At 40.7% G+C, this 27,500-nt stretch overlaps 1 protein-coding gene and 1 long non-coding RNA gene across 5 annotated transcripts in view; one reads left to right on the top strand and one right to left on the bottom strand.

Annotated features, from left to right (window-relative positions):
- LOC307041344 (3',5'-cyclic-AMP phosphodiesterase 4C-like) overlaps window positions 1–27,500 on the bottom strand; it is a 94,794-nt gene that overhangs the window by 44,835 nt on the left and 22,459 nt on the right. Inside the window, exon 1 of one of the 4 annotated variants that reach the window (XM_079684691.1) lies at window positions 15,017–16,173. The exons of 2 other annotated variants lie outside the window; for them this stretch is intronic. In XM_079684691.1, the coding sequence (XP_079540817.1) occupies window positions 15,017–15,093 (77 nt within the window). In that variant the 5' untranslated portion in view covers window positions 15,094–16,173. Of the gene's footprint in view, window positions 1–6,687; window positions 12,909–15,016; window positions 16,174–27,500 lie in introns of those variants that run through there. One more of the 4 variants, XM_079684690.1, reaches the window with a different exon arrangement.
- On the top strand, window positions 15,141–16,505 carry LOC307041379. Its single transcript, XR_013808727.1, has 2 exons — window positions 15,141–15,281; window positions 16,032–16,505. It is a non-coding gene; the product is annotated as an uncharacterized lncRNA (long non-coding RNA).

The raw sequence follows: 27,500 nt of genomic DNA, 5'->3' as shown, positions 1-27,500 counted from the left end.
GTCGTCATTTGTTTGAGTAACCTAAAACTACAGCAACAAAATAATATAACAGGGCCTGAGATGTCAGAATAACACTCGGACCCCTGTTGTAGCTCTGCTATTCTACACGAGCACACACACAAAACTCCAACACAGTCACAGTTGTCTGCTGACGTCAGTTGTGGTTTCATGGCTGTCACTGCATCGGCCATCGACCAGCTCTCAGGCCTGCAATTACTCCCGGCCCAACGCTCGCTCTGTTTTTCCACCAAATACAAGACTCCAACACAAAAGATGCTATGAAAAACGCTAAAAAGATACAAGCCGGAAACCAGCTGTCTGAGTTTGTGGACGCAGAGGGATTTCTGTTTAGGCGTGTTTGTTGTAGAAACGCAGAGGAGTGACTCCAGGGACTCGAAGCAGAGGCGTCCTGAGGTCCAGCGGGTCGAGGAGTCAGCCGTGAAATTGCGTGAATGATTTGGGCTCAAGTCCAATGAAGAGCCGCCAGCCATTTTTACTGTCAGTCCTCATCAGGGGTCAAACATGATTTAACACTAAAATACGTGCCTGTATAAGCTGAATAAAAGAGTGATGTATATTTCAAATGTGGGTTGATCTCTCTAGAAAGGTTTATGTTAAGACCTCTGCTGTTAAACCCTGAAGACAAAAATACCATTATGTATGACGTCATTATGAAATCTGACAGCTGTGGGGAACACTTCAGCACATCTGTGAAATGGCGAGGATCCCAGACAAGAGAGAGAACGAACATAAATGGCCAACAACAGCTGTCTGTGAACATCAGACCAGAGCCAGTTACAGCATCGACTGGGAGGAGGTGAAAGTCATCGACCCGGAGTCAGTGGAAGATCAAGGAGGCCGTTTACATCTGACGCCAGACAACTCTAACAGAGATAGGTTACGGTCTACCATTCATATATTAATGAAGTTCCTTTTGATTTAGGCGGAGCAAACAAAGACTTTTTCATAACATAAAACAAAGTTGGCAGGGAGGCTAAGAAATGTCCCATCTCTGGTGTTTTACAAAGTTAAATTCAGACACAAAAGCAATCAATTACTGACTATAATCTGCTCTAGAAAACAAAAAACCCTACGAATTGTGACTGCCACCCTACTCAACCAAAGAGATCAAACTTGAGCAACTAAATTAGAGTTTGGGTTCAAGTTAGTCAAACATTTGATGTAAAAGGGAGATGTCAAACTGGTTGCCCTGCATTTACTTTCATAATGTCTGATCAGTGGCGAGCCGTCAGTGCCCTCTATTTGACCAAAATAACTTGGTTTAATTGTATTTAAAATAACATTTCCAAAGAAATAAATCTTTCGAATCTGCCTGTTCAGTTTCTGTTGGAATGTGAAGGGTTAAATGAAAGAAGCTCCTCTGTGAGTTACTGTGAAGATAGGAGCTGATTGGTGGTCCTGCTGTAAATTCACAGAGGGCCAGCTATAGTAACTGAACGAGAGAGTAATGTCAAATGACATTACAATTGACCAATCATATCTTTCCTCTAAATAGGTGGGCTTTATTATCTCTGACTTTATGAGAAGTTCCGCCCGCTGTGAAGTTTATGCATGTGTGTTATAACAACGGGTCAAGCTAGGCGGAAGTAGCTAATTACCATAAGTTCGTTCATGATGGCTCACTTCAGTGATAGTGATGACATCGTTGCGAAATTATTAACCGAATCATTTTCAAGATTGAGTTACAATGATAAATTGGAGTGGCAAAGGATCAGCTGCATGACCCGCCATCAAGTGCTTCATCCAAAAGGACAGGAGGATGGACTTTGTGTTTAAGTGATTTATCATCAAAGGTAGGCCTAAGTCATTTTCACTGTGGGCTGCCGTGCTGACTTAATTCATTTGTAATTGTTACTTGGCTGTGGGTGCCCTGTCACGATAGGTGTTTATATAAATGGTGTTGTTTTGTGTGGTAGAGGGTCGCTGTCATTGATGCGTTTTGCACCCCGGGCCGTTATTTTGATATTCCGCTGAAGTATATACGCTGTGACGTAATAACTCTTCTTTTTTTTCGAGGGAAAGGGGCTCGCCACTGTGTCTGATACATGTTTGTATTAGGGTTTGATAGTTTTTTTTAAAATGCTGTGCTTTGTTTTTATACGAAACATTGTATCTCTCGGGACGAAGGACACATTATGTAAATAAAAAATTCTAATAATAAAGTGAAATCAATCCATTTTAAAATCGAATTGAACTACCGGTACAAATAAACAAGGAGTCTTGACTTCTTCAGGCTTTTCCACTTCTCCACCTCTTGGCATTAAATGAAGAAAATATTGCATCTACAGTATTACATACTCTATTAGTCAGCGTCTTATTTACACACAACATCCAAGAGCTGAGAGGAAAAACTTAAATCTGAGGATAAAGCCTAACCTAATTTATTTCATAAAGACTTTTTAAATCAGATTATATAATGCTCTGGAGATTGGTTGCTCTGCTGTATCAGTGGAGTTGTGCAGCGTCAGGGTGGTAATTAGATCCAGTTATGGGATACACGAGGCAATAGATTCCTGTGACAAGTACAGGAATAAACAGATGGTGTTGGGAGAGGGGGAATCCATCAGCCCCGTCAGTACAGGTGAGCCTGACCAGCTGCAGGCGAATAATGAGGCCACTGATACTGTCAGCCGCTCCTCATACTGTACATGACTCGTACTCTCCGTGAGCCAGAGGTAACGTGACTCTTCGTTTACATTATGTAGCATCATGCTGGCCGCTCGCCTGACCTTTGACCTCCTGCAGAGTGAGCTGTGCGTCACATCACGTGTGTTGACATGGGCTGAGGCCCCCAGGGCACGACAACCTGCTGTGACACCACCAAAGGTCAGAGGTCAGATTGTACCTGCGTGGAGACTTCACAAGTTTGACTGAAACTTGACTCAAATGTTGGCCGATTTCATTATTCAGGCTGCAGCCAATGATTACTGAGTAAAAAAAAATCAGTCACAAATAATTATGTATTTCTACGTCTATTTCTACGTTTAACGCTTAATCAATTAGTCGACTTATCAATACAGCTACATTAAATATTGAATATCTTCCAGTCACTGGTCTGAAGGTTTCTAAGATGGATATGTCTGTCTGATCACAGCCGCAGAAGGATTGAACATCTTCTTAATATTTTTTTATTCACCTAATTATTCATATTATGGTAAATTAATTGTGCATTTATGAATGTATCCCATCGTTTTATTTGTTGTAAAGTTTACATAGAGAGTCTTTAGTTGTGGAGAATTATTCTTACTTAAAAATTCACAAATCACTAATTTCATCAGCAGGATGTAGATGTTTTTGTGGTTTGAGGCTGTGAGAATGTTATTTTGACAACAGCTTCCATGCATATCTAATAAAAAGAGCAATGAGTGGTTGACAGCAGTCGTCAGCTACAGTTTTAAACATTTATTGTAATGCTTAAATATTTGCTGTTTCAATATAGTGCTTTTTCTCTTCCTGCAGCTGCATTACATCAACATTGTTCGTGTTCAGAGTACTAATCAGGTGTTTTTGCAAAGCAGCTGCCGTAAACAGCTCTGTACAGTTAAGTTATGCCTAACTTAAGAAAATTGGAGATTTTTCTGCATATTTGTCACTGGTTTAAATTTGACACAAATAAACTAAGAGCTGCAGTCACACATTTCACAGCGGCCAAAACACAGGCCTCCAATGCACAATCAAAGCTGTTCCCTGAGCCTTCCTTTTACTAAAGGAGTAGCTTTACTTTATGATAATCCTGTGTATTTCATACTGTCTCAGATTCCTTTTCTTCTTGACAACAAAACATTAAACCTCGTGGGGAAAGAAAGACTTTGCAGAACTTGCTCGAATCCTCGATTTAACAACAGAAACAATTGTGACAACTTGAGAATCTGACCGATACAACATATGAAGATATTAAATATCACCACGAAATATCTGCGATCAACAGCTTTAATATAAGAAATTACATAAACTTGACCCTGAAATTACAAATTAATCGACCTCTTGCAACTACATGTCAAGGCATTGCTGTCCACAAGCAGAACCTGCTAGAAAAACCAACTGGTTCAGTCCCTTAAATATTTGAACACAAGCTGGTGAGACCCTGATTCACTGGAAGGACTATGTGTGTTTGATGTCGTTTTACAAGTAGCAGAGCACAAGGCTTCACATATACGAGGCATTTCATCCTGACTGTCACCAACACCCAAGGAGCAAAACGCCTCTGACCTCAGCAACTACATCCTGTCTGCTAGCATGTTCAAGAAATATCACATCAGAGCTCTCATGTTTTGTACTAAACGAATCCAAGACTTCAAACACAAAATAGAAGGGCTATTAATGGAGTCAAAAATGTAATTTTATTCGTAAGTTCCCTGCTGATTTTAACAAGGGCAATCCATCTAAAGCAAAGAACTGGCAAAAACTAGATGACAGGTGTCTTGTAGTTTGAAAAATGTATTTCTTTATGTTTATATTATGTGTAAATATATTGTATTTATGTTGTAGATTGTTTTGAAGATACCATAGCACTCAAATTGAGGCTGTTGCTTTGATCTCACAGCGCTGAGAAGCTTTGGATTAGATGAACATTGTCATTGTTATTATTAATGTGAGATTGATGAGCTGTTGGCTCCCCTTCTGACTGCATGAGTCAAAGTGTATTTGACATTATGGGCTGACATCCGTGCCGGGAGGTAAAACATGATGAGTAAGTCAGAGTCTGACGTCAGTCCTATCATCACAGCTGAAGTGAAAAGACAAGACAGAATATGGCACTATGAGATAACTGAGCTTAGAAGAGATAGCTATATCAGACAGTAAGTAGAGAGGAGCTGACCGATGCCTCCAACACCATCATAACTCTAAAAACAGAAGCAAAGTGTCTGCACTGACACACATAAATCAGTGTGTGCCAAAACTAACTGTAAAACCTCTAACCCTACGAGGTAAAGCGATGACGAAGAACGCAGCGTGTTTCCTGAGGGAATTAATGGAAACTAAGGATTTAAAGGATTGGGATGATTATAAAGTGCACTCTACTTCTCCCCGCTGTGTTATTACACACATGTGGTTGATCCATCAGGCCCATAAATATGTGCAACTTGGCGTTCATTAGCATTTTCCCTTTGAAGGTTTTTTATTGGTAAGTTGACATTATAAAGACACTTTGATCCCCCTCCCCGCCCAGGCTCATGTCGTCATGACTTTATGAAAGGCCGGCTGCAAAATTAGTCACATTTCCTTTTGTGACCCTTAAGGCAGCCGCCCACTTCAGGTACACTCATAAGAATACATATGTTTGTGTATCGTGTCGTTGAATAGGGCATGAGTGCTCGGTAAACTACATAACTTATGTTTTTATGTTAACCTTACATTTCTGCCTCAGCTTGTTATTGTATTCATGTTTCTGTGGTCTTCATTTTTACTTTTGTTCTTTCTTGTGAAGCACTTTGTATTTCTGTGAAAGGTGCAAGGTGAAAGGTCTAAATAAACGTATTAGTATTATTAGTATGACAACATATGCTTTAAAAAATAGAAAAACCATACAAAAAAAGACAGTGATATATGTAGGAGCGGTAACACTTTAAAAATGTGTTTTTTAATTGGTAAAATAATTGTAAAATAACAACCATCTCTTGTTGATTGTTTGTTTGTGATAATATGTTCAAAAATATCCTTCAAACAATGATATTTAGTTTATTTAAACATCTACAACTTGAATTTGACATTCATTACATTTGATTTGTTTTATTATATATAATGTATACTTAACCCTTATCTTTGACCCTCAACATTTGACTGTATATACAGATACAATTAAACAAATAAATACAAGTATTTTAAGATGTATCTGACTGTCGGTGTAACAAGAGAATACATATGTCAATGTGTTTTGCATCAAGTTATGCAGTCATTGATGATATAATGATATAGAAAAACTGTCAAAACTCCAAAGAAACACCCACATCTCCACACACACACACACACACACACACACACACACACACACACACACACACACACACACACACACACACACACACACACACACACACACACACACACACACACACACACACACACACACACACACACACACACACACACACACACACACACACACACACACACACACACACACAGACAGATCTTCCTCAACCACATCAGTCCGTCTGAATCACCATTACATTCATAAAGTTGAACTCTGGTCATATTCCCTAAGTTTGAGCTTGACTCCTCTGTCCTGGTTATTCTGACATCCTAGATTAAACTGATTTGGCTGTGAGAAGTACAAATATTTATTTGGAATAAAGAAAATGATTAAATTCTTACTTTAGGTAATATTTGAAGTACTGAAAAGCCCTAACGCAATCAAAAACCTTTAGAAGCTTTATAAAAAATACTACTCATAAATATGACGTATAAATGATTAGCCAACAATATAGTAATAATAAGCTGTCGGTACATCATGAGCACCTCACATTCATAAAGGGACATTTATAAAAAAATAAGCAAACAAGAAATAAGAAACCTTAATATTAAAGTTAAAGTGACTTTCTCATAACAAATGGAAGTGTTTGTCAGCTGGAAAATTGCAAAACCTTGTTTGAAAAAAGATTAGAAAGCAGTGTGTGTAGAGTTGTGCAACTACAACATCTGGATTAAAAACCACATCTGGCCTACCGCCTGCGTTTCTGCACAATGTCGATGGGCCGGTTGACAGCGCACGGAGATCCGCAGATGTTCCCATTCCTCACTTTGAAGTAGCGATCCTGGACCGAGGGGGCCAGATACACACAGTTAGTCGGCAAACTCATGTTCCTGCCTGTTAGAGTCTCCCTTCTGCTTTGTTCTCCTCTAATCCTCCTCCTCTCCCTCCTCTGGGCGCTCCTCTACTCCTCGGCTCTTGTGCGCTCTCTCCTCTAACTCCACACCACACCAGGTTTCCATTGAGGCGCAGACAGACGGAGGAAAGCCGTCCTCAGTGTGTTTCAGCAGCATGCCTCAGTCCAGAAACAAGTCCAGTGTGAAAAGAAGGAAGGGGGATCAAAGCAGAGTGGGCTTTAAAGAGTCATTTCCTTTCCCTGCTTCATGCGGTTTGGAGAGCTCAACGCACAGAGCCAAAGCTGTTGGTTTCAAATCCACATTGAGGAGTTGAGCATTGAACTCTCTCTCTTCTTAGGAGATACACTCCTCCCTCTCTCTCTCTCTCTCTCTCTCTCTCTCTGTGTTTCTCTATGGCTCTCTCTGTGTGTCTGCTGGAGCACATGGACTTCGAAGCTTTAAAAAAAGACATGAACTGTGTGTGAGTGAATGTGCAGTATGTGTGCGTGTGAGTGTGAGAGAAGCAGGGGGGTGGGGTCGTAGTAATTGCATCAGATGTATGAAAGCGTGTAAAAGGATTTTTTTTTTGCGTTTTGTGTGTTTGTGTGTTTCAGAGACCTCTGAACAAGAAAGCTCTACGAGAAGGTGAGAAAGTGAGAATTGGATAATTCAACTGTTCACAAACACACACAATTATGCACACGTATAAAACTATAATGCTGCTTCAGTCTCATATCAAATAATATTTAAAGTAATACATGCATTCCTATGGTTTTATATACGTCTTTTTGTTCCTAAAACTGCACCATAAACAGTTCATTTACAGCAGCAGTTTTACACTCGGCTTCAGCAGTCAGAGAGAGATGGACTTGGACTGGACCCCATCATCCTGATGATCTCACATCCCGACCGTCTCTCTGCTGACGACATCGCAGACAAATATTTGTCTTTTTAGAAACAGGGCAGTGGGCCGCGTTGGACGTGTTGGCAGGCACATAAAAGAGCAGTTGGAGGCCTGGGGGCTTAAACATATCAGACGTTTAAAGGAACTGACGTGGTGAGGATGTGGAGGCAGAATCAGATGTTTTACTCACAGCTGTGCTTTCAAACTGAAAGCTGCTGCCTGAACTCTTGATCCAATCGAGATTAAAAAAAAAGGGGTGTATCTCTGTTAAGTAGCTTGTAGCTGATTTTATGAATCTCAACTTCATTATTTTTATTATATTAAAACATTTTGGCAATCAGCCTTTGCCTTTTTTAATTTAATATGCATACTAGTGCAGCTGCTGTTTGCTTTTGGCTGGTCTTTATACCAGCAGGGTGCTGTCAGATGGTACCAGCTGTGGGCTAGGGTTATTTAATTTTCACACTCAGTGAGGTTAAGGTGCCAAATCATGGACTATACTGATGGCCTACTTGTTCAGAAATGTGGCAATCAAGCAAATGTTTGCCTGAATTTGTGGGGACAAAGAGAGCTCACTCCGTAGCTAAAATTGAATCAAGCTGACTTCAAAATCAAAACTGATTGTCAGATGGTTGAGGTGTTTTGGAAAACCTCTCCACCCGCACACACCTTTCTGACGTCAGAGTGTTCAGAAAGCCAATTGAGTTTACTCAAATATGAAAAAGGATTTATATTGCCAGCTGGTCTTCATAAAAGCAGTCATAAAATGTGTGAGTGAACGCTGTTCAATGTGCCTGCACGTGGTTGAAAAATAAATTGGTTATCTTTTTTTTAATCATTCAGAAATAAGAGTAAGAATGTATGTATGTGTGGTTTGTAAAGGCTTGAACGTTACCTCCAGAGGGAGTTTCTCTCCCACACACTCCCCCCCCTGCCTGAAACGCCTCATTACATTACATTACGTTACAAGTCACTCTTTTACCCAAAGCGACTTACTTACATTCATTACTGTGGGCAAACCCCACAGGAGCAATTTGGGGCAAGTGCGTTGCCCAGGGACACATCGACATGCTGACTGCAGTGGGACTCGAACTTGCTCTCGGATCCGAAGATAAGCGCACCATCCCACTGAGCCAAAGCCTCCCTCGCCTCATTTTGACTCCTTTGTTTACTTCTGTAACATAGTGACAACCCAACTTAACACTCACACTTCTATTGGCTAGCGCTCAAACACACTGTACGTGATAGGCTGAGGGGCGGGACATCTCTAAGAAGTTGACAAATCGGCCTGCTAACCAATCAGAGCAGAGCTATATCAGGGCTCTTGTTTCAGACAGATGGTAAACAAATATGAACCTATATAAATAATGTTGATTACTTCACAACACATAAAACAATTACCTTTAATCTGTACCGTAAAGTTATAAGGTAAATTGTAAATAACAAATTAACATGTTCTTTTTATACAGATCTGTTTAAATGTCTGCATTCAATACATTTGAACATAAAAGTTATGAATGGAGTGATATCCATAAACACAGACTGCTGTTTGAAAAGGAGTTTACAAACACCAGCTGGCTAGTAAAGCGATATCAAAATATCTAATGGGAGGGGCTCATTGGCTTCCCATACTTGTCTGTTTAATAAACTTTCATCCTGAGCTATGTTTTGTGTGACTGTCCTCATTCACACTGACCCATAACTCACTTTCTCTGGAACAGGTCTGTCTGACTCAAGTCACATTTTTGCGAGTTAGCTCGGACAGTCAATAATAATAGTCAACGCGATGCATTAACCTCTCTCATGAACAAAGTCCTGAGTCACTTGAACATACTCACTTAATGGGAAGCCAGTTTCTCTTAACATAAAGAGGGGAAATCCACAATTTGTTGGCCTCAAAGATGCTGAACCCTCACCTAAACTACCTCACATTTAACATGCTGTCAGTCACAATTGAATGAAGCCAGCAGAAATCATCTACCAAAGCATCCAGAACTAGAAATAATCCTGCAGCAAATTCACAAAACAGATTTAGGCTTCTATTCTGTCCAAGCATATTGCAGGAATAAAGAGCGCTCCTTCTTCTACAACCAGGACAGAATCAGCAGGGCCCCTACAATATCACATGAAGTGACTTTTTACTAACTAAATTATTACTCAAAGGTACTGTTTTTCAGAGTTGATACTAATACACTTTGACTTTGGGAGATCCTTACAGAAGTAAATGCCTTCTCATCACTTCCACTATGTAAATGTGATTTATGCAAGTCTCACTTTCAGAATTGCTTCTTGTAAACTTTCCTGGATCAAGTGCTGACTTGAGTTTAAAATCACGCAATGGAATAATGGCTAAATTATTCAGAGGACTGAACACAGACAGACAGAAAAGGCACGGACTGACATTAATCTCTTGAAAAACGTTTTTTTTCACTATTATTTATTTCATCCAGTAAGTTCCAATATGACATTTAGGGATTTACCATGTTTGCACCCCTCCCACAAGTGCTCTCTTCCCTCGTTATGCAATGTGCTGGAGGAACATGTTGGAGCTGAAAACAGATGCCGGGGTGGAGGTTTGCTGAGAATGAGGTGTTTGTGAGGCCGCTGTGTAACCAAATCCTCCGGCCAAATGACTTCTGCAGTCCAGCTGGCTGCTGGCTCCTATGACAACATAACGTCTGTAATGAGAATAAGCCGCCAGGGGGGAGTGTCTTCCATCTGCGTTCACGGTGATGTTTGTGAGTGTGTACTTGACAAACAGTACCAACATGATATAAACCTTTTATTTAAATCTCAGTCTTCTTATGATTAATGAAAGTTCACAGCTGCAGAGACACTGACAGGAAAATGTTGTTTTTCATTAATTCACTTTAAAGAGATGCTCACTATTTGACAGCCCAGGGCTGGTTATCATAAGTGTTTGTATGCTTTAGATACGGCATTGCACAACTTTACAGAAAGATTCAGTGCTGATAAAGTAAGCATTCTGTCGCAGTTTTTCAGTGAGCGTAAACAATGCAGTGAGGCAAAAAACTTCAGGCATAAAGGCATAACAGACCTTCTTTTTGAAAACAGGAAGCTCTGAGTGTAGGCAGATAAGTTCACACATCCTTCTGAAAGACTGACTATGCCCTCTGTAAGACTTTTTATTTATTTCCCCTGACTAATTAACAACATATTCACATTATAACCTCGCTTATCTTACTGTATCACCAATAAAACTTGACAGATACAGATAGCACTGCCTTTGACCCTTTTTCAGGACAATGGAGAAGTTTTTAATAACACTCAGAGTTTCTTGTTAGTGAAAATGTGATATATGCTAAGTCTACAGTCTTTCTTGATTACAGTGAATCTATACATGTTTCAAAGCTATTAAAGACAATAATGTATCCTGGAAGACACTGGACAGATGGTGGCTTTCTTTAAGCCCTGGCAAAACTCACTTCACAGGTTCAGTAGTATTGTATTTCAGTGAATGTGTAAAAATCCAAGCAGAAAAAGACGTGCACCATCTAGTGGAGACATATTGAAGATAACACGATGATATGTGTAGGGGCTTAATGTCAAAGTCTCCATAAGGCCTTAAGCCCTGAAACCTGAGGATTTAACGTAAGATGGTAATTGGTAAATAATCAAATCGCTTGCTCAAAACAGCATCATAAAGCAAACAGAAATGATTGTTGAATTAACTAGCTGTGAATGTAACACAGCTATCTTTGCATTCACAATTGTATGTGCTTGTTATAAACTCCCCTAGCTTTGAATTGTGGCCAATTCTCTTGGGCAAAATCTGGAGAAATGTGAATTTGTGGAAAGTGTGCATAAAGGGTTTAACATGCCCCCATGCACTTGACAATTCTAAAGGGTGGTAACCATAAACCGTCCCGGACTTGTAAGTCTTTGAGTGTGGACATTGGGATTGTGCCAATGACTTCCAACCATATAGTTAATGTTTCAGCTGATTACAGGAGGAGATTATCAGAGTCACATTAATAATAAAGTGTTAACAGAAATGATCAAACTGAATCTGGCTATTCTATGGTTTGTGCTGATTGTTCGTGCACTGGTCTAATACTGTCTGATTTATGGCAATGTGACTTGTGGTTGTTTCTTAGTTGTTAATAATATTTATATCTTGCTGCAGGGTTCAAGTCATGCTGCTTCTCCGGCGCCTCCCAAAAAACACACAACCTGCAGTAGAACAGGCCATGTCACTTCAGAGGGGTGGTGTCTCATCATTTGGTTGTTTTTTGACGCCAATCTTTATTTGTTTAGATAGCGTTAACCAAGCACCCACACACTGAGTTCACACCTATGTAAACTGCTTTATCTCAAACATCAGATAATGTTGAGCCAATATAAAAAGTCAGAGTGCTGCTGATTCAGTCTCCTGAAGATGGACTGACTATCCAGCAGAGGTCAGTCTGTGCCAGGAAACTACATTAAATCCACATACAGGAGTAAAACAAAGACACACTGGCCTTTACAGAAACACTCTGCTCACAAGGCACAACTGGCAAAAGCCTATTTCCACTGCTAGTAAAACACCTACATTCATTTGGAAACATGACCTCAAAGTCGATTCTCTGGTGGAACAATCAATATGGATTTTGGGACGAGTGACTATTGCAGGGTGTGTGTGTCTTTGTGTGTGTATACAACAAACGAGAAACACATGTCATAATCACGTGTTATGGGCAGCCAGGCTGGCGGGGCTGGGGAACTATTACAAGCTCGGGGTCCTATTTTGGGGGTCTGTTGTGTTATTGTTCCCCACACACACACACACACACACACACACACACACACACACACACACACACACACACACACACACACACACACACACACACACACACACACACACACACACACACACACACACACACACACACACACACACACACACACACACACACACACACACACACACACACACACACACACACACACACACACACACACAGTAGTAGCTTAGTTGTCGACATTTCAAAGTATCTTATAGAATTAAAGAGATTGTATACTTGTTTTTATACTTTTGTGATTTACACACACACACACACACACACACACACACACACACACACACACACACACACACACACACACACACACACACACACACACACACACACACACACACACACACACACACACACACACACACACACACACACACACACACACACACACACACACACACACACACGACATAAAAAACTTGTATCTGCTTTGACAACAACTATGAAACAACCTTTCTTTCTCAAGAAACTTGGCAATTAATATTGGTATAACGGAGAGGATTTAGGAAGTGTACTAAAATAATAAGATTAGTGTTGAACAACCACAATTTACAGAAAAGAGATGCTGAATGAAATATTGATAATTAGCATCTACTATCCACTATCCCTTAACAAAAGTATCATTGGTATAGAGAGGCACTTACATCATGAATGCTCAAGAAGACTTTGCCTTTGACATTTCAAATTCATACTAATGTGTTTTGATTTTGGTCAAAACCCAGTAGGTATTGATTTTCCACAATTGAAAGTGGCAGAAAGGACTTAGTGTTTTTCAAAAGGTTAATTAAATTAATAAAACCAACAACCACAGGTGCTACTAGCCACACAGAGTAAAGTCTGTGTCAAGGAAATGGGCCAAACAAGTTATGGTTCCTCCCTCTACTTTAACTCGATGGTTCCTGCTGTGTGTGACGGTGAAGGTGTGGCCTTTGTTTGTGGTCGTGCTGTGGGGGGGGGAGGGGGCAACCAGTGACCCAGCAACACAGTGTAGAGCTACTGTAGATGCTGCCCATCAATCCCAGTTTAGTGTATATCAGTACTGAGGACACAAAGCGTGTACACACACAAGGACACAAAGAAAGCACACTGGAACAGATTGAAAAACATTCAAACATGCATGCAATGGGAACATGTATGTGCTTAATGGTTGCCATAAACACACAGAAGGCCGGGCGCGTTTGTCGTCAGTGTAACATGAGTCACCACCAACATGCTCCCTCTGCTCACACACTCACGACCATGTACAACACACGCTCATGTACACACATTGTCAGAGAAAAATGCATTATTCACAAATTGAGGCAACAGCACTTGTAAAAATGTGCATGTGCTTATGTGCATGTGCTTTTAAACAGCTTGAACACAAACACTGGCTTCAGTACTCTGTGTTCAGACAGCAGCTTTTTCTCAGGGTCATCGTGCTGAAAAATGTCTCTGGGAGACTTTTTAGCAAAAACAGGAAGTCTGTTGAATGAAACTTGCCACAAACAAAACTCACTTCCTCTCAAAGACGTTGGGTAAAATGCCAGCATGAAAAAAAACAAAGAGCAGCTCAAAAACCACCAATTCACACACTGGCCCCAAAGCTCAGGTTGCTGAGAGACACACTTCTCACTGAATGAGCACACTCTTTCTACTGTACAGACTTATCATAGCAATATCTATAAAATAATTATAACTAAAGGTCCTGCTTACTGTTATGTTTACAATTCAGTTCCTTACCAAATTGATGAACCCATTTCACACCAACTTGCCTTTATTATTTCAGCTACAATGCATGATTTACTGCAATGTTAAAATACATACAGTTTTGTCTGGTAAAAAGCATAAAGTCAAAATCCAGTTGGCAATAACAACTGGGAAACCAAACCAGCTTGAACAGCTTGTGTCAGCCAAAGTGCGTCATTCAAGGTAATTAAACCCAAATTGTAAAAAGTATTTTGAACCTCATCAGACCAACACTGCAATTATAAAACCGTCTGATGACGTGAATGTTTGTAAGTCATTAACATCTCTACCATCCATCCATATGACACAACACTAGCATCAATGAAATATCTCAGAAAGTTGTGCAGGAGCAAAAAGGAAAACCAAAGTAAAACTCTCTCTGTGTGTTTTCTGGGGCAACTTTAGACAAGATCACCTGCTCTTAGATTCTGCAGACTGACGCCAGAATCTGATTAAGTTAATGTTTTTTCACATGAACCAACATTTTGTTTATAGTTTTTATAACTACTTATTATTAGGGAATTGCAGTGTATGCACGGGTTGCAACCTACGCTAGGTGTTTCCACATTTAATCATCTCACTCACTTGAACAAGTGTATGTCTTACCATTAGCTAAAATACGCCAGTTCTCCTTGTCAATTGTAGCTATTTGTAGCTAACGTAGCAGATGTACTCTGCAGCATGCATGAACACTCCCTCTCGTGAATATGAGCGCTGAAAGAGATACAGGATGCAAAGTTTATGAACATACCCCAAGCACGAGTGTCTCCGACTGTGCCCGAAAACAGTCGGCGCCCCTTTCCTCGCCAGTGCCAGGTCTTTGTTCATTGTCCCGTGAGCTCCTGGCTCATAAGAGACACTCTGGGCTGTAAAGAAAATAACCTGAACATCTGAACCGAGCCTCCTGTGGATTCTCAAACTTCACAACTCAGTCTGTTTTTTTTCTCCCATGAACAGGCGGGTGGTTCTGGATTGACTCCATGAGGTTTTGTACTGCGAACACAGGAAGGTTCCAGGTGAGAAATGAAAAGAAAACCCAGTCCGATAGAGGCCAGATCTGCATTACTCCGCAGAGCCTCTGGATTCAGGAAACATTTTGAGGAATGTTGCAGGGTTGTACCACTAAGGTCCCAGGCAAGCCTCAACAAGGCAGAAGTGTGATGTCCAATTGGTCTCTCCAGAAGGAAGAAGCAGAGAGGGAGCTGTTGTATCTGAAGACTTTCCTCGGTTGTTTCTCCTCTCCTACTGATTTGTTGTTGTTCTAAATACGCAATCTAACGCCACACGCGTGACATTCACTGCATTTCTGAAAGGGTGTTTAGTAGCATAGCTCCGAATTGTACAGAAGAGAAGTCTTAAACTTTCAAAGCAGCTCTGGTATTTCTGTCAGTCACTCACTCCGTTTGCAGGAAAGGGGAAGGGTTGAAATGATACTGCAGGATAGAGCGAGCGAGGGTTGACTTCTTCCTCCGGCAGTGAGAGAGCATGCAGAGTCCCCTGAGGACAGCCCAACTCGCCCCCAGAGTCCGTGTTGAGCAGGATATCCAAGATAAATGTGAAAGGGCTCAACGTTAAAGTTTCGCTGTCAAGTTAAAGGCTGATCTTGTATCCAGATTTTTAAGACAAACCATTGAGTGTTGACTCTTTCTGAGCTTTGAGACACTGAACGTGCTCCAACAGTTAGAAAGCAACACTTGTGTGTGTCCGTACTTATTAAAGGAAGATCTGACTGTACAGCGTGGCTGGCGGCTGTTTTTGTGTTTCAGAGCGGGCCTTGACATGTGAGACCAACGGGCCACCTGACCGACACCTCCTTCTGATGCCCTGCAGCCGCATTATTACAGGAGGATATTGTTAGTGTTGGATCTGGGCAAGAGACTGTGTGTGTGTGTGTGTGTGTGTGTGTGTGTGTGTGTGTGTGTGTGTGTGTGTGTGTGTGTGTGTGTGTGTGTGTGTGTGTGTGTGTGTGTGTGTGTGTGTGTGTGTGTGTGTGTGTGTGTGTGTGTGTGTGTGTGTGTGTGTGTGTGATCTAATATATCATATTCAATGTACTTGTATATAGACTCTTCTTGCTCTATTTATTTCTATTGTATTTGTATTTACTTGCACTATTTTATCTGTTTTATTTGTGCTGTCCTATATATATGTTGCAATGTTAGAGGAGCCTATGATCTAAGTTTTTCATTGCTATATCTACCCTGTAGCTAATGTGCAAAGGACAATAAAGCCTTGAAGTTGAAGAGTGTGTGTAAAATCTTTGCGTGTAATAGAAAATCAATAAAATGTTTTTAAATCGATAAAGTATCATAATATTTTATATCACAATACTAAAGTGGGTTAACAACAATAATTAGAAAATGTTCAGTTTTAGAAGGACACTTGTTATGAGGCGACAGTCAAAGCAGCCACAACCACTTCCCTGAGCATTATGTGAAACTGCAAACTAAAAAGAGGATGTTTATAGAAATACGTGATTATATTCGAAATGTGGTATAACTTGTTTGTCATGTTGTCGGTGCATTAATGTGAAGTACCTCATACTAATAACAACAGACTGAGGGTAAAACTAGGATGAATAGACAAACTATGAGTGGAATATAACAGCCTAACACTACGGCAGGGCAATCATTAAATATGGATTTATATGGGATAATACCACAATGAAATAATTTATCAACCAATCATTGTGATAAACAATTACAATGTCAAAAAATTGCGAAGGCAGACAAAAATCAAACAGCATTAAATCTGATTAGGGAGTGGTCATTTCATAATTTGAAAATTGCAGTTTTGTTCTTATATCTAATACATACGTTGTGTTTATAAAGATATTTTGCAGCACTTAAGGGCAGTAAAAGTGCACCATAATTAAGTTTGCCCTATTTCTTGTACACTGACTGACCATATACCATGACATCCTTGACCTCGATCTGGTCCTTCTACCTTCCAGTCACATCCCTACTGTCCTCGGTCTAATAAATGCAAAAGTGCCCAAAAAAGAATACAACCTTAACGAAAATGTTAAGATTTTGCTCTACAATACAAGTTACGCAGCATTCAGTTTCATCCTAAATTACTTTTAGAAAATGACAATAATTAATTGATAATGATATAATCTGATAATATGCAAACATAAATATTTAAGACGGCATAAAGATGTTTGTTGGTACTACAGGTTACCGCCTGAATGCTGATGTGAACGTTAGAAGCCTTTCCTCTGTGAGCCTCATATATTGCTCTTTACTTGCCAGGGAGATTGCCAGTCTTAAAATAATGAGTTGATTTTAATCTTTGACACACCTGGTGAAATTTGGTTTGGCTCAACTTTAATTGCTTTACTCTAAAAACTGGCAGTGAGTTTTATTAGCAGGGGAACTTTTCTCATCAGAGTTTAATAAGAAATGTGTTGGTTGAGCGTGCTCGAGCAATAACTGCATGAATGAGGAATAATGAGCTGAAGCAAAGGTGTGTATGTCTGAGGTACGCTGTATGCACTTAACCAGTACTACATCATATTTGCATAACAATATATCTCTGGGTTTTCAAAGGTTTACTAAGAATTATGTATATCAAACTTACAATGAGAAGATGTATCCTTACTACAGTATATACAGTATTTATCCACAGTAAAATAAACAAAGTAGGATCTCCTCAGCCTCATGGAGAAAGCATTTTTGACATATGGGAAATAATGTTATTTATCAGTATTAAGGACATCTTCAGATGAAAGAGTTGCCTGTAAGTGCAACAATTACATGCAGAGATTACTCAGCTCATGCTGGTTTTACAAAAAGGAAGAGCTGTTAAGCTGGATAAATCATTTTCTACATTATCTCAATCAAACAGTTGCTGACAAACAACACTTTACACTTGTGACTTGTATTTTCCTCACCCTAACATTATTTTTACAATGTGCTTCGGGCAAGACTGAAAACGGAGGGTTTTAGGCAGCAGGGGGATTTCCTTCCATGCAGCTTTATCTCATTCTTTTTAACTGACCTATGGGTCATGGTTGTGTTCATGGAAAATCAATTTCATACGTCACTACCCGCCAACACAGCTCTTCTCGCACAGTCATTTCTATTTTAAAAATCTGAAAATTACATGTTGAAATCTAAACTTTAGGTTCTGTTTGGTTCAGAAATTACTTTAATCTCTCACGATACAGTTCTAGAGAGAACATGTAAACATTTAAGAAATGAATTACAAATCCAAGCAATGTTGTTACTAAATTGAATTTGCTAGGTCTGTTCTGACGTAAAAGAGCCACATGCTGCTGTGTGTCTCGGGCAAAACCTCAGGTCAGAGCCAAGCACACCGGCTATAGGATCTTTTCTCCCTGCTTTTAGACTGATGCCAGGTCTGCTGAACGCAGTGCTGAACACCTGAGGCAGGAACAAGAACTGCTCTTTCATTTCGAGAACAACGAGGGCCTTTGAGACAACACAGTTCCCGACGTCAACAAAATCATGATTTCCCAGAGTTACCTTCTCATCAGACAATGGGCCTTTTTTTTCTCCCCAGCAAACCCATGACAAATATTTGATGACGTGAAAAAGCAGCTTCAGTACTGAAACATGCCCTTTACCTTTCACTTTCTAAATGAATGAGTTTATTCAAGTTCAGACTCTGAATTAACCTCTGAATGGTAACTTCAGAATCACTTTGTCTTATCTATCAATCGTAGGGAAAAAATTGATAAGATTCTTAATCGATCCACCTTTAATTCACTTAAAACATTTTTTTTTTTATTCAATAAAGAACTTAAATATCATAACTGATGGACAGTAATCCTAAACAAGCCTTATTGTGTTATTATGTATAGAATGTATTTCTTAAATGTAGCAAGTTTAAAATAGAAATACAGCGTAAACATTTGATTGATCTAACAAGGAGGTTTTTATTTTTTGTATAAAATGAACTTATTCTTGGCGTCAGTGATTACTAATACCTAAAACATTTTAGAAAACATTGTTTGTTTTTGCAACCTTTCAAAAGAGTTGGGGGCATAGGGTGAAATATGTTATCTTTCATTCTTAACATATCCAAACATAATAGTTGATTTTGTTACGGCTGCTGCCTTCCTGGTCGTCTGAGTGTTTTCAGCTGTGTGTGTTCTATGTAAATGAGCTGTGCGGTTGCCCTCCCGGCATTGGCTGCCATCTCCTGGTCCGCCCCTGAAGATTGCGATTGGAGCACGCCGGGCCCGACGCACTCCAATCGCAGCGCACAGCCGGCGCACACCTGCTGGAGATTATTACAAAGCTTGGGGACAATCATCATTCTGGAGGCTCTGTATGTGGACAGATGCCTCTCGCTACTTGCTCTTTTTTCTGGGGTTAAAACTTGTGTGATTAGTAGTGTCTAGAGTAGGTTAGTTAGAGTGTAGAGTAGCTTAGTTAGTGTTTAGAGTAGTTTGGGATTCGGTGACGGTTGCCTTTAGTTAGCTGTGTTTTTGTATTGATTCTTTGGTTAGTTGTACCACTTTCAAAGTGAGGTTTTGTTTCATTCTTTATTTAGTATATTAGTATTTATTTTCCCTGTATGTCTTTGGACTCCTTTCTTAGAGTCCTCCTTTTGTTTGGTTATTTGTCAACCGGTGCCCTTTTGGCCCTTTTGTTTGTTTCAGGCTGCTTGCCTGCCATTTTGTTTACAGCTGTTTTAAATAAACGCTTATAATTAATACCAATTCCACTCTGGTCGTGTTATTTCCCTTTGGTTCCCCTAGCCCAATAGGGAACGTAACAATTTCCCTTAAAAAAAACAGAATATCAGCAAATATTATGCAATTATTGTATTAAGCAGACATATCTCTGCTTTCAATTCATGATTTACCACAGCCCAGCAGAAAGAAATCGATCCTGAAATTAGTATCCTTGTGTATTGAATTCCGGATTTATTTTAAGCTGTATCGGTTGATTCATAGTCATATCATCTACTGTACACCAGTGGCTCTCAACTGGTCAGGCCCCGGGACCCACTTTTTCCTTTGTCAATAAATCGCGACCCGAAATTTTTAACCACTCAAGTCTATTCAACAAAAAATCGTGCTGTAATATATACGCTTTTCAGCATACAATATTACGCTAATAAAAGTGAAGTAAAGTTCATATATCCCTTATATCCCTTCACATAACTAAAGTATGCTTTTAAAAAAGGTTTAATGAGATGATGGAATCAAAGCTGAACTATATAATAAAGCACACATGCTGAAAACCCAACCCCAGAAGGGGGGTCTGTTGAAATACTAACATATAAACTACGCATTCACACTCTGAGAAGAAAATAAATAAATCTATTACAACCCGACATATTAATAATATTTGATGCCATTGTTTGTTTTTCACTTTGTTCTGACAGCTGAACTTGCTGCTCCTCACAGAGAGAAGAGCAAAGAAGAGATAGTCTGTGTGACTTACTTTAAATTGTGGGTAAGGGTAGATACTAGATAGCCCCCATTGTTCTGTGACCTGTCAATCATCAAACCAGGGGTCATATTTCATTATGTGTTCATTTTTATCTGAAGTTGTACCCATGGATGTATAAAGAGTAGTTCTAGCGGAGAGTTATTTTCCGTGGGGACTTCCGGCAACAATCTTGATTCTGATTCTTGATTCTGAAAAAACATCAGCAAAGATGTTTTATTGAGAATATGATCACTAAGTGACAGAAGTTTTCAAAACCGTTTATGGTCTCCGGTACTTCCAGTCTAACGCCTACTGCATGCACAGCGTTAGAAAATCGGGCATTCAAAATAAAAGTTTGACTTTAAAAAAAAAGAAAAAGAAAGAATTATTTTAAAAAAACACCCACTTCTGGGTCGCAACTCACCAGTTGAGGCACACTACAGTATGTACCACAACTTCTGTAGTACATTCTGATCATGTAATATCCACACCAAAGGCTTCTCATCATTAATACTACCTGGGTGTGTGTGCCAAGGTGAAGCGCCGCTGCAGGGCGATGCTGCGGTTCATGAGGAGCTTCCTGAACAGCAGAGGGGAGTTGCAGGGGGACAACCTCGGGGATCCACAGGGCGATCCGGACGTTGACTGCGGTTTCAGCCTGATGGGCTGAGAGCTGCTGAGAGGAAAGGATCCAGCTTCCCCAGGGCTTTTTGAGAGCGTCTCACTCATGCTGCTGTTTAAGATTTCAACTCAAACACTGGTCTCCTACCCTCGCAGTCCTGACAGGTTGTTTGTCCATCTCAAAGCAGCAGCATTTTTCAAGGGAATTAAATATCTCTCAAGTACGCCTTGTAATGAGGCCCTGCATACTCAGAGAGACTTGTTGGTGTCTCTAAATTCTCCAGATCAACTTTTACTTTTACAGCTTAAGATTCTTCATAACCCTTCTCAACGGAGCTATTTGCAAGCTCTGTAGATGGACACGAGTGCAGGAGTGAGCCCTCCCCTCAGCACTAAGCTCTGTTTACACAGCACAGAGACCTGCCTAAATATGGCCAGGCTTGAATTATAGCACCGTTAGCTCGTAACACGGGTGAACTAGCTGTGTCCAGCTCTCCCTTCATGCAGGAGTAAACTGGCAACCACCAACAGCATCAGTGTACATCTGTGTTCTTCCTCGCTCATTGGTGCGCAAACATTAGGCAGTGATTATAGTGCTGCCTCTGTGGACACATGCCAGAGCTGTGCTGCGTTGAGAGGCCGAATACTGGGGGTTTGCCACGATGCTGGCCAGGGGGGCTCGTCTGTGTTTAAAATAGGAGCCCGCTTGAGATAAAAGATAACGGGAACCCCAGACATGTCACTTACATTTTTAGTCATGTCTTAATTGAATACTGCGTTCCCAACAGGGCTCAGACAGAGTTTCATCTTTGACCCACAGACTGCCAGTGACCCTCCTCCTTTACCTAAAACAAAACCTTGTAGATTCAGCCAAAATACACAATCTTAAGTCCTAAATCTGCTTGTACCTAAACAATTATCTTTATGCTGTAAACACAAGCTGCTTCTACCTGACACTCATAAAAGATAGGGACAATGATACTCTACACTCCACCTAAAAGGTCACTTTCAATACATTCCCCTTATTTTCTCGATCATTTCTCAAAAACACAGGGTTAAACTCAGTCAGGGATTCAGAGATCACAGAGATGGCATGTGCTTGGCAGGTGGGTGAAAGGTTTATGTGCACCAATTCTTATCACTGAGAGGCTTCAAATAGCAGCAGTCAAAAGCAAATATGAGCCTTATTCTGGAGAAGTTTGACTTTAATTATGATCTGGGAACAGAGCTGATTAAATCAACTTTATTGAACTCCCACAACAGAAATACACTGGATTTTTTATTTATTTATTTGCTTCCGCCATTATTCAAAGAGTTTAAACTTCTTCACACAAGATACTTTTCTTTTTAGCCTTCTTTGTTATAGATTTGTATTGCTGCACTGATTCTGCCTTGCAATTATCAGATATAATCTGTCAGTGAAACAGAGAGACTACAATGTCTCTATGCTGTCGTTTCGTGATGAATTGGTGTGGGTTTCTGGGGGAAGTGCCCTTTCCTTTTGTCTGTTCAATCACATCAACATGAGAAGTGTTTCAAACAGCAAGTGTTAAACCTCTTGTTAACTACTTATAGGTGAAATCAGTGTTATTATTAGCGATGTGCAGTGGGGGGGTCGAGTAATGTGATCAAAGCTTAAAACCTACAATTACTGCCTTTTAGTCGTGTCTGTGAAGTCTCTAAAGAGCAGAGCAGTCCAACATGTATAATTCATGATGTCATTAGGTCTCTTTGACATTCTGCATCCATGCTAATGAAGCATTAAAGTAGTGAGATATAAGGGCCCTTGAGCCTGAGGGGCCGATTGCCAAAGTCCGGTTTTAATTCAGGAGGGGTCTTCAGAGGTCACTGCAACGAGCTCACGAACAAAAACACAGCTGTCGTATGAAGGGCTGCCAAATGTGACCAGCAGATGGTGCCCACGCACAAACATGTAGGAAACACACACTGAGGCAGACACACACTATTAAGAACCACTCTACGGGAACTCAGGATAACAAAATGTCAAATTCTCCTATGGGGTTGCACTTCAGAAATTCAACTAGAGGATCAGTGAAATCCACCCTACTGCAACCAGGCACCACAAGGCCTAGGTGCTTTTTATCCTCTAACCCTGGAAACTATCCCTATGGACCGCTAACAGTCCACGACACTGAACAAGCAGTTGGCTGAGTGGGGGAGAATAAATAAAAACATAAAAAGCTGCAGACTGTGTTGGAAGAATAAATCAAACATTATGAGTCAATGGGGAGGAAAGACGAGGTGCTGGATCCCGTTCCTTTTCTTTCAGTGATGAAAGCCGGGATATGTGGAACTATTCATCCGACTGAGTCACATACTGTAGCCTTCTTCCTCCCACCACTAATGCCAGATCAAACACACACGAGCAGAGAAGCAGGTTGAGAAGACACACACACACATACACTAACACCCTTACTCACACATATACCTGAAAAACATGCTGATTTATTCATTAAAGCTCCAGTGTGTGTCGGTGTTACAGCATTATATACAGTACTTCATGTGTAACCAAGGACTTTTAATAAAAAGTTATGGAAAAAACTTTATAAGTCCAAATAATGTATTATTATTTATATAATTCATCTGTATATATCTATCTTCTGAGCCCCTAAGCTTCTCTCTCAAGGGCATACAGTGTTTTTAATAAAAGGATTTGTGTGTGTGTGTATTTGTGTGTGTATTTGTGTGGTTTCAACAGAAAGCCTCCATAATGATAACCCTTTCAGTCTTGTTGATAGGTACGCGTGCTTCGTCTCTGACAAAATTTGAATCTGAACACTCAATCAATAACCATCGACCAGAGTAGGCATTCTATTGATTCCCTGATATTAAGAGGAGCCGGACTCGTTTCAGATGTGTGTGTGTGTGTGTGTGTGTGTGTGTGTGTGTGTGTGTGTGTGTGTGTGTGTGTGTGTGTGTGTGTGTGTGTGTGTGTGTGTGTGTGTGCGTGCGTGCGTGCGTGCGTGCGTGCGTGTGTGTGTGTCACGACAGCAAACAGAATGAGATGAGGATAAAAAGGACAGCCCTCATCAAACCACAAGACACTCATTTCTTGTAACGGTAAGTAACATCTTTACGGCCGTCACTTTCTTACTTACTTTCTGTTAAATCAAAAGATATTTGGGTGTTAAATCATTTTTAGATACATTTTCATCAAACATTAATATACTTCTTATTTTTTTAATCATATATCAAACACAAGTTTATTATTGGGGACGATACCCACTTGAAAGACCTCCTGTTAGATCCACAGGAGGAGAAAGGGGATTTGTAGCTTATTTGGATGAGAAATTAAAAATAAAGATAAAAGGACATATGAAAAAAGATGTTTCAGAATATTAAACTGTATCCGGCATAAAAAAAGAGATGGAGAATTTACCATGGCCTACCTTTTTTCAAAAACAATAGCATGATTTCAGCTGAAAATGATCTAAATACATGATGACGTATCACTACAGGGTAGATCCCTTTACATTGATTCTGTACTCATAGTGCCTCTCTGATTGGGTGCAGTACTGAGAGTCTGCAGCCCTACGCCTGATTATAGTTCATCATGCTGACTGACAAACTGACCCTCTGTAGGAAGAACCTTGTAACTTGTACAGAAGAATAATAATAACTGGATTTCGGCATACTGCGGTTGCTTACAACAAGAAATGGATTTTCAGCGCAGCCTTTTCCCCCTTTGATCTGCAGTATCGTCTTTCCTTCATGACTTTCATAAAGCCCCTCTCACACTGTCCCGAAATTGACACCAGATGGACACACGACGAAGGAAATGTTCAAATTCGGCTCTGATCGTAACAACATTGGGCCATTCGTGAGGGCATCTTAAGCCATCGTATGACCGCCGGTGGAGTTTCTCAGGCAAAGCAGCAACTTCGGGAGCGGTGGCAAAATCTTTGGCATGCCAAAAAATTGCCGAAGGATCTTGCGTAGGTTCATTTTCGTGTTGAATTTGTGTGTCCATTTTGCCCTTCGTAAGGCACTCGTGAGGGCATCTTGTCAAATCATGTCATCTTCGTCTTTACTTCGTGTGATCATCGCTACCATCGGGCATTTTTCGCCTCACGAAGACAATACGAAGGAAACAAGAAGCTGCCCGATTGTCTTAGGAAGGCAACATGACTACATGAAGCCCTCGCAATGCCGTCGTGTAGCCATCGTATTATAGTACGATGACATTGAGATTGCATTTATTGCACAAACAAAACCTTGTGAACATATTATGTAAATAACCCAATTTGTGTTCTGTGAAACTGAAAAGGATATTACATTGTTTTTGTTACTTTCGTTGCAGTTGTCATAATTCCATTGTTGAGGTCTACTAGAATAGATTTATATTGTGCAATGTTCAAACTCACATTGGTTTCTCATACAGCATCTCTGGATAGTATGTGCATTCACTCTCTGTCCTAAACGGCTTTTTGCAGCTCCTGCCCCCCCCCTTCCCTATGAGCCCACTGTGCTCTGATTGGTCAGCTCGCCGGCTCTTTTCTGATGAGTCCACCACCGTTACAGCGGAACATCAGTGATTATGTGTTACAATGGCGTTAGCAACCAGAAAATGACACCAGTAAGGACAAACAGATGAGAATGCTGCGTGGGGTCTGGGTGCCGTGTTGGCGGGACGTTGCGGGGCTCGCTGCTGTGAGGAGCGGACAATGTGAGCTGGCTTACTGGTGTAGTTTCCTGGTTGCTGCGGGAGATCTGCGAGACAGCGAGACACAGCTAAACCGAGCCTGAACCCAGCCCGAGCACACACACACACCTGCAGCCTGGCTGTGAGTCTCCGCGTGTGCTTGGAACGAGCCCAGGCCGAGCCCCGCCGACTCAGGCTGAGTTCAGGTTGAGTTCAGGCTGAGAAATCCGCGGAGCTGCAGCTGAGAAAAGATTGAGTGTGTGTGTGTGAGGATATCCGCGGATTGGTCCATTTGGACCAATCCGCTGCGATACGCATCTGTGACCGGATTCAAAGTGGGAGAAGAGCCAGGAACATAAAGAGACTCATTCTGGACGGCTTCCTTCCGTCCATTTGGACCAATCCACGGAGACGCTACCTCACAATACCCAATACGTCACTGTACTTACTACACTATAAGAAGAAAACAATGGAAAAAGAAAAATCTCCAACGAGGCGGTCTGGGGCAGCATAGACAGATATTTTCTGTGTCAGAGTTTTACTCGCTACAGGGTGTACTTTGAGGCGCTCACGGACCACCAGTGGCCCACGGACCACACTTTGAGAAGCACTGGCCTAGCTGGACAACAATTATACTATTACAGTCATGATCTATCTACTGTAATCCAATCAGATTAAATCAAAAATATAAAATGAATAAATGCATTTCCAACCCTGTAAGGGCAAACAGACCGAAGCCCATTTGTTCCTAAATAAAACAGGTCACAACTATATCAATTATTTATTTGCAGGCTACATTTTTTTTTTAAAGACACTGGTGTAAATAGACTACTTAAAGCCACCCACTTCGTACACAAGGGAGTATTGACAGCAGCAGAACAGTGTTTGTGTGATTCAAGAAAAAAGTAATGAAGTCTCAAGGTTCATCGGGAAAAAGAAACATTGCAAGTGCAACAGAGGCGCTCATTGATATTCAACAATGGTGCTCTTTGCAAAGAGGAATAAGGGATGTCAGGCTTTGGCTACAACATTGTGTGTGTAGGATCAATTCATTGTCGTTTTTTGTTCCTTATGAGGTTTGTTGACTGTAAGAAACAAATACATCATACTTGAATTAGCACCTGATTGTTCTTTCAGAAAAGAGATGAATTGTCCCTTGTGCTGTGTAATCAAGGCACTTCTCCCATGATGGGCATTTAAGATTAATCTGCTGATAAATTACACAAGGGTGCCTGTTAAATGGCTCAAATGTAATAAAAGGTGAAGGGGAGAAACAGATACGATTTGGTTACAGAGTGAAGAGAGATGCACAAAGCGGCGATAAGCGTGACCAGATGGATTCACAGGGAGAAGAGCCAGGAACATGAAGAGACTCATTCTGGACGACTTCCTCTGGAAAAGGCTGCGAGCTGGGATCCAATCCAGCATCCTATGTTGTGGAGACTCTCACCACACTTCCTGCACATTCCCGCTGATCCAATGACCACAGATCACACCCCCCCACTGATATCTGTCCTCGTCCATGTTCAAATGCGACATTTTTT

This window comes from Notothenia rossii, assembly GCF_949606895.1.
Source record: "Notothenia rossii genome assembly, chromosome: 1".
Lineage (NCBI taxonomy): Eukaryota > Metazoa > Chordata > Actinopteri > Perciformes > Nototheniidae > Notothenia > Notothenia rossii.
Note: the sequence above shows the minus strand (reverse complement) of the source record. Positions and strands in the feature narration are given on the sequence as shown.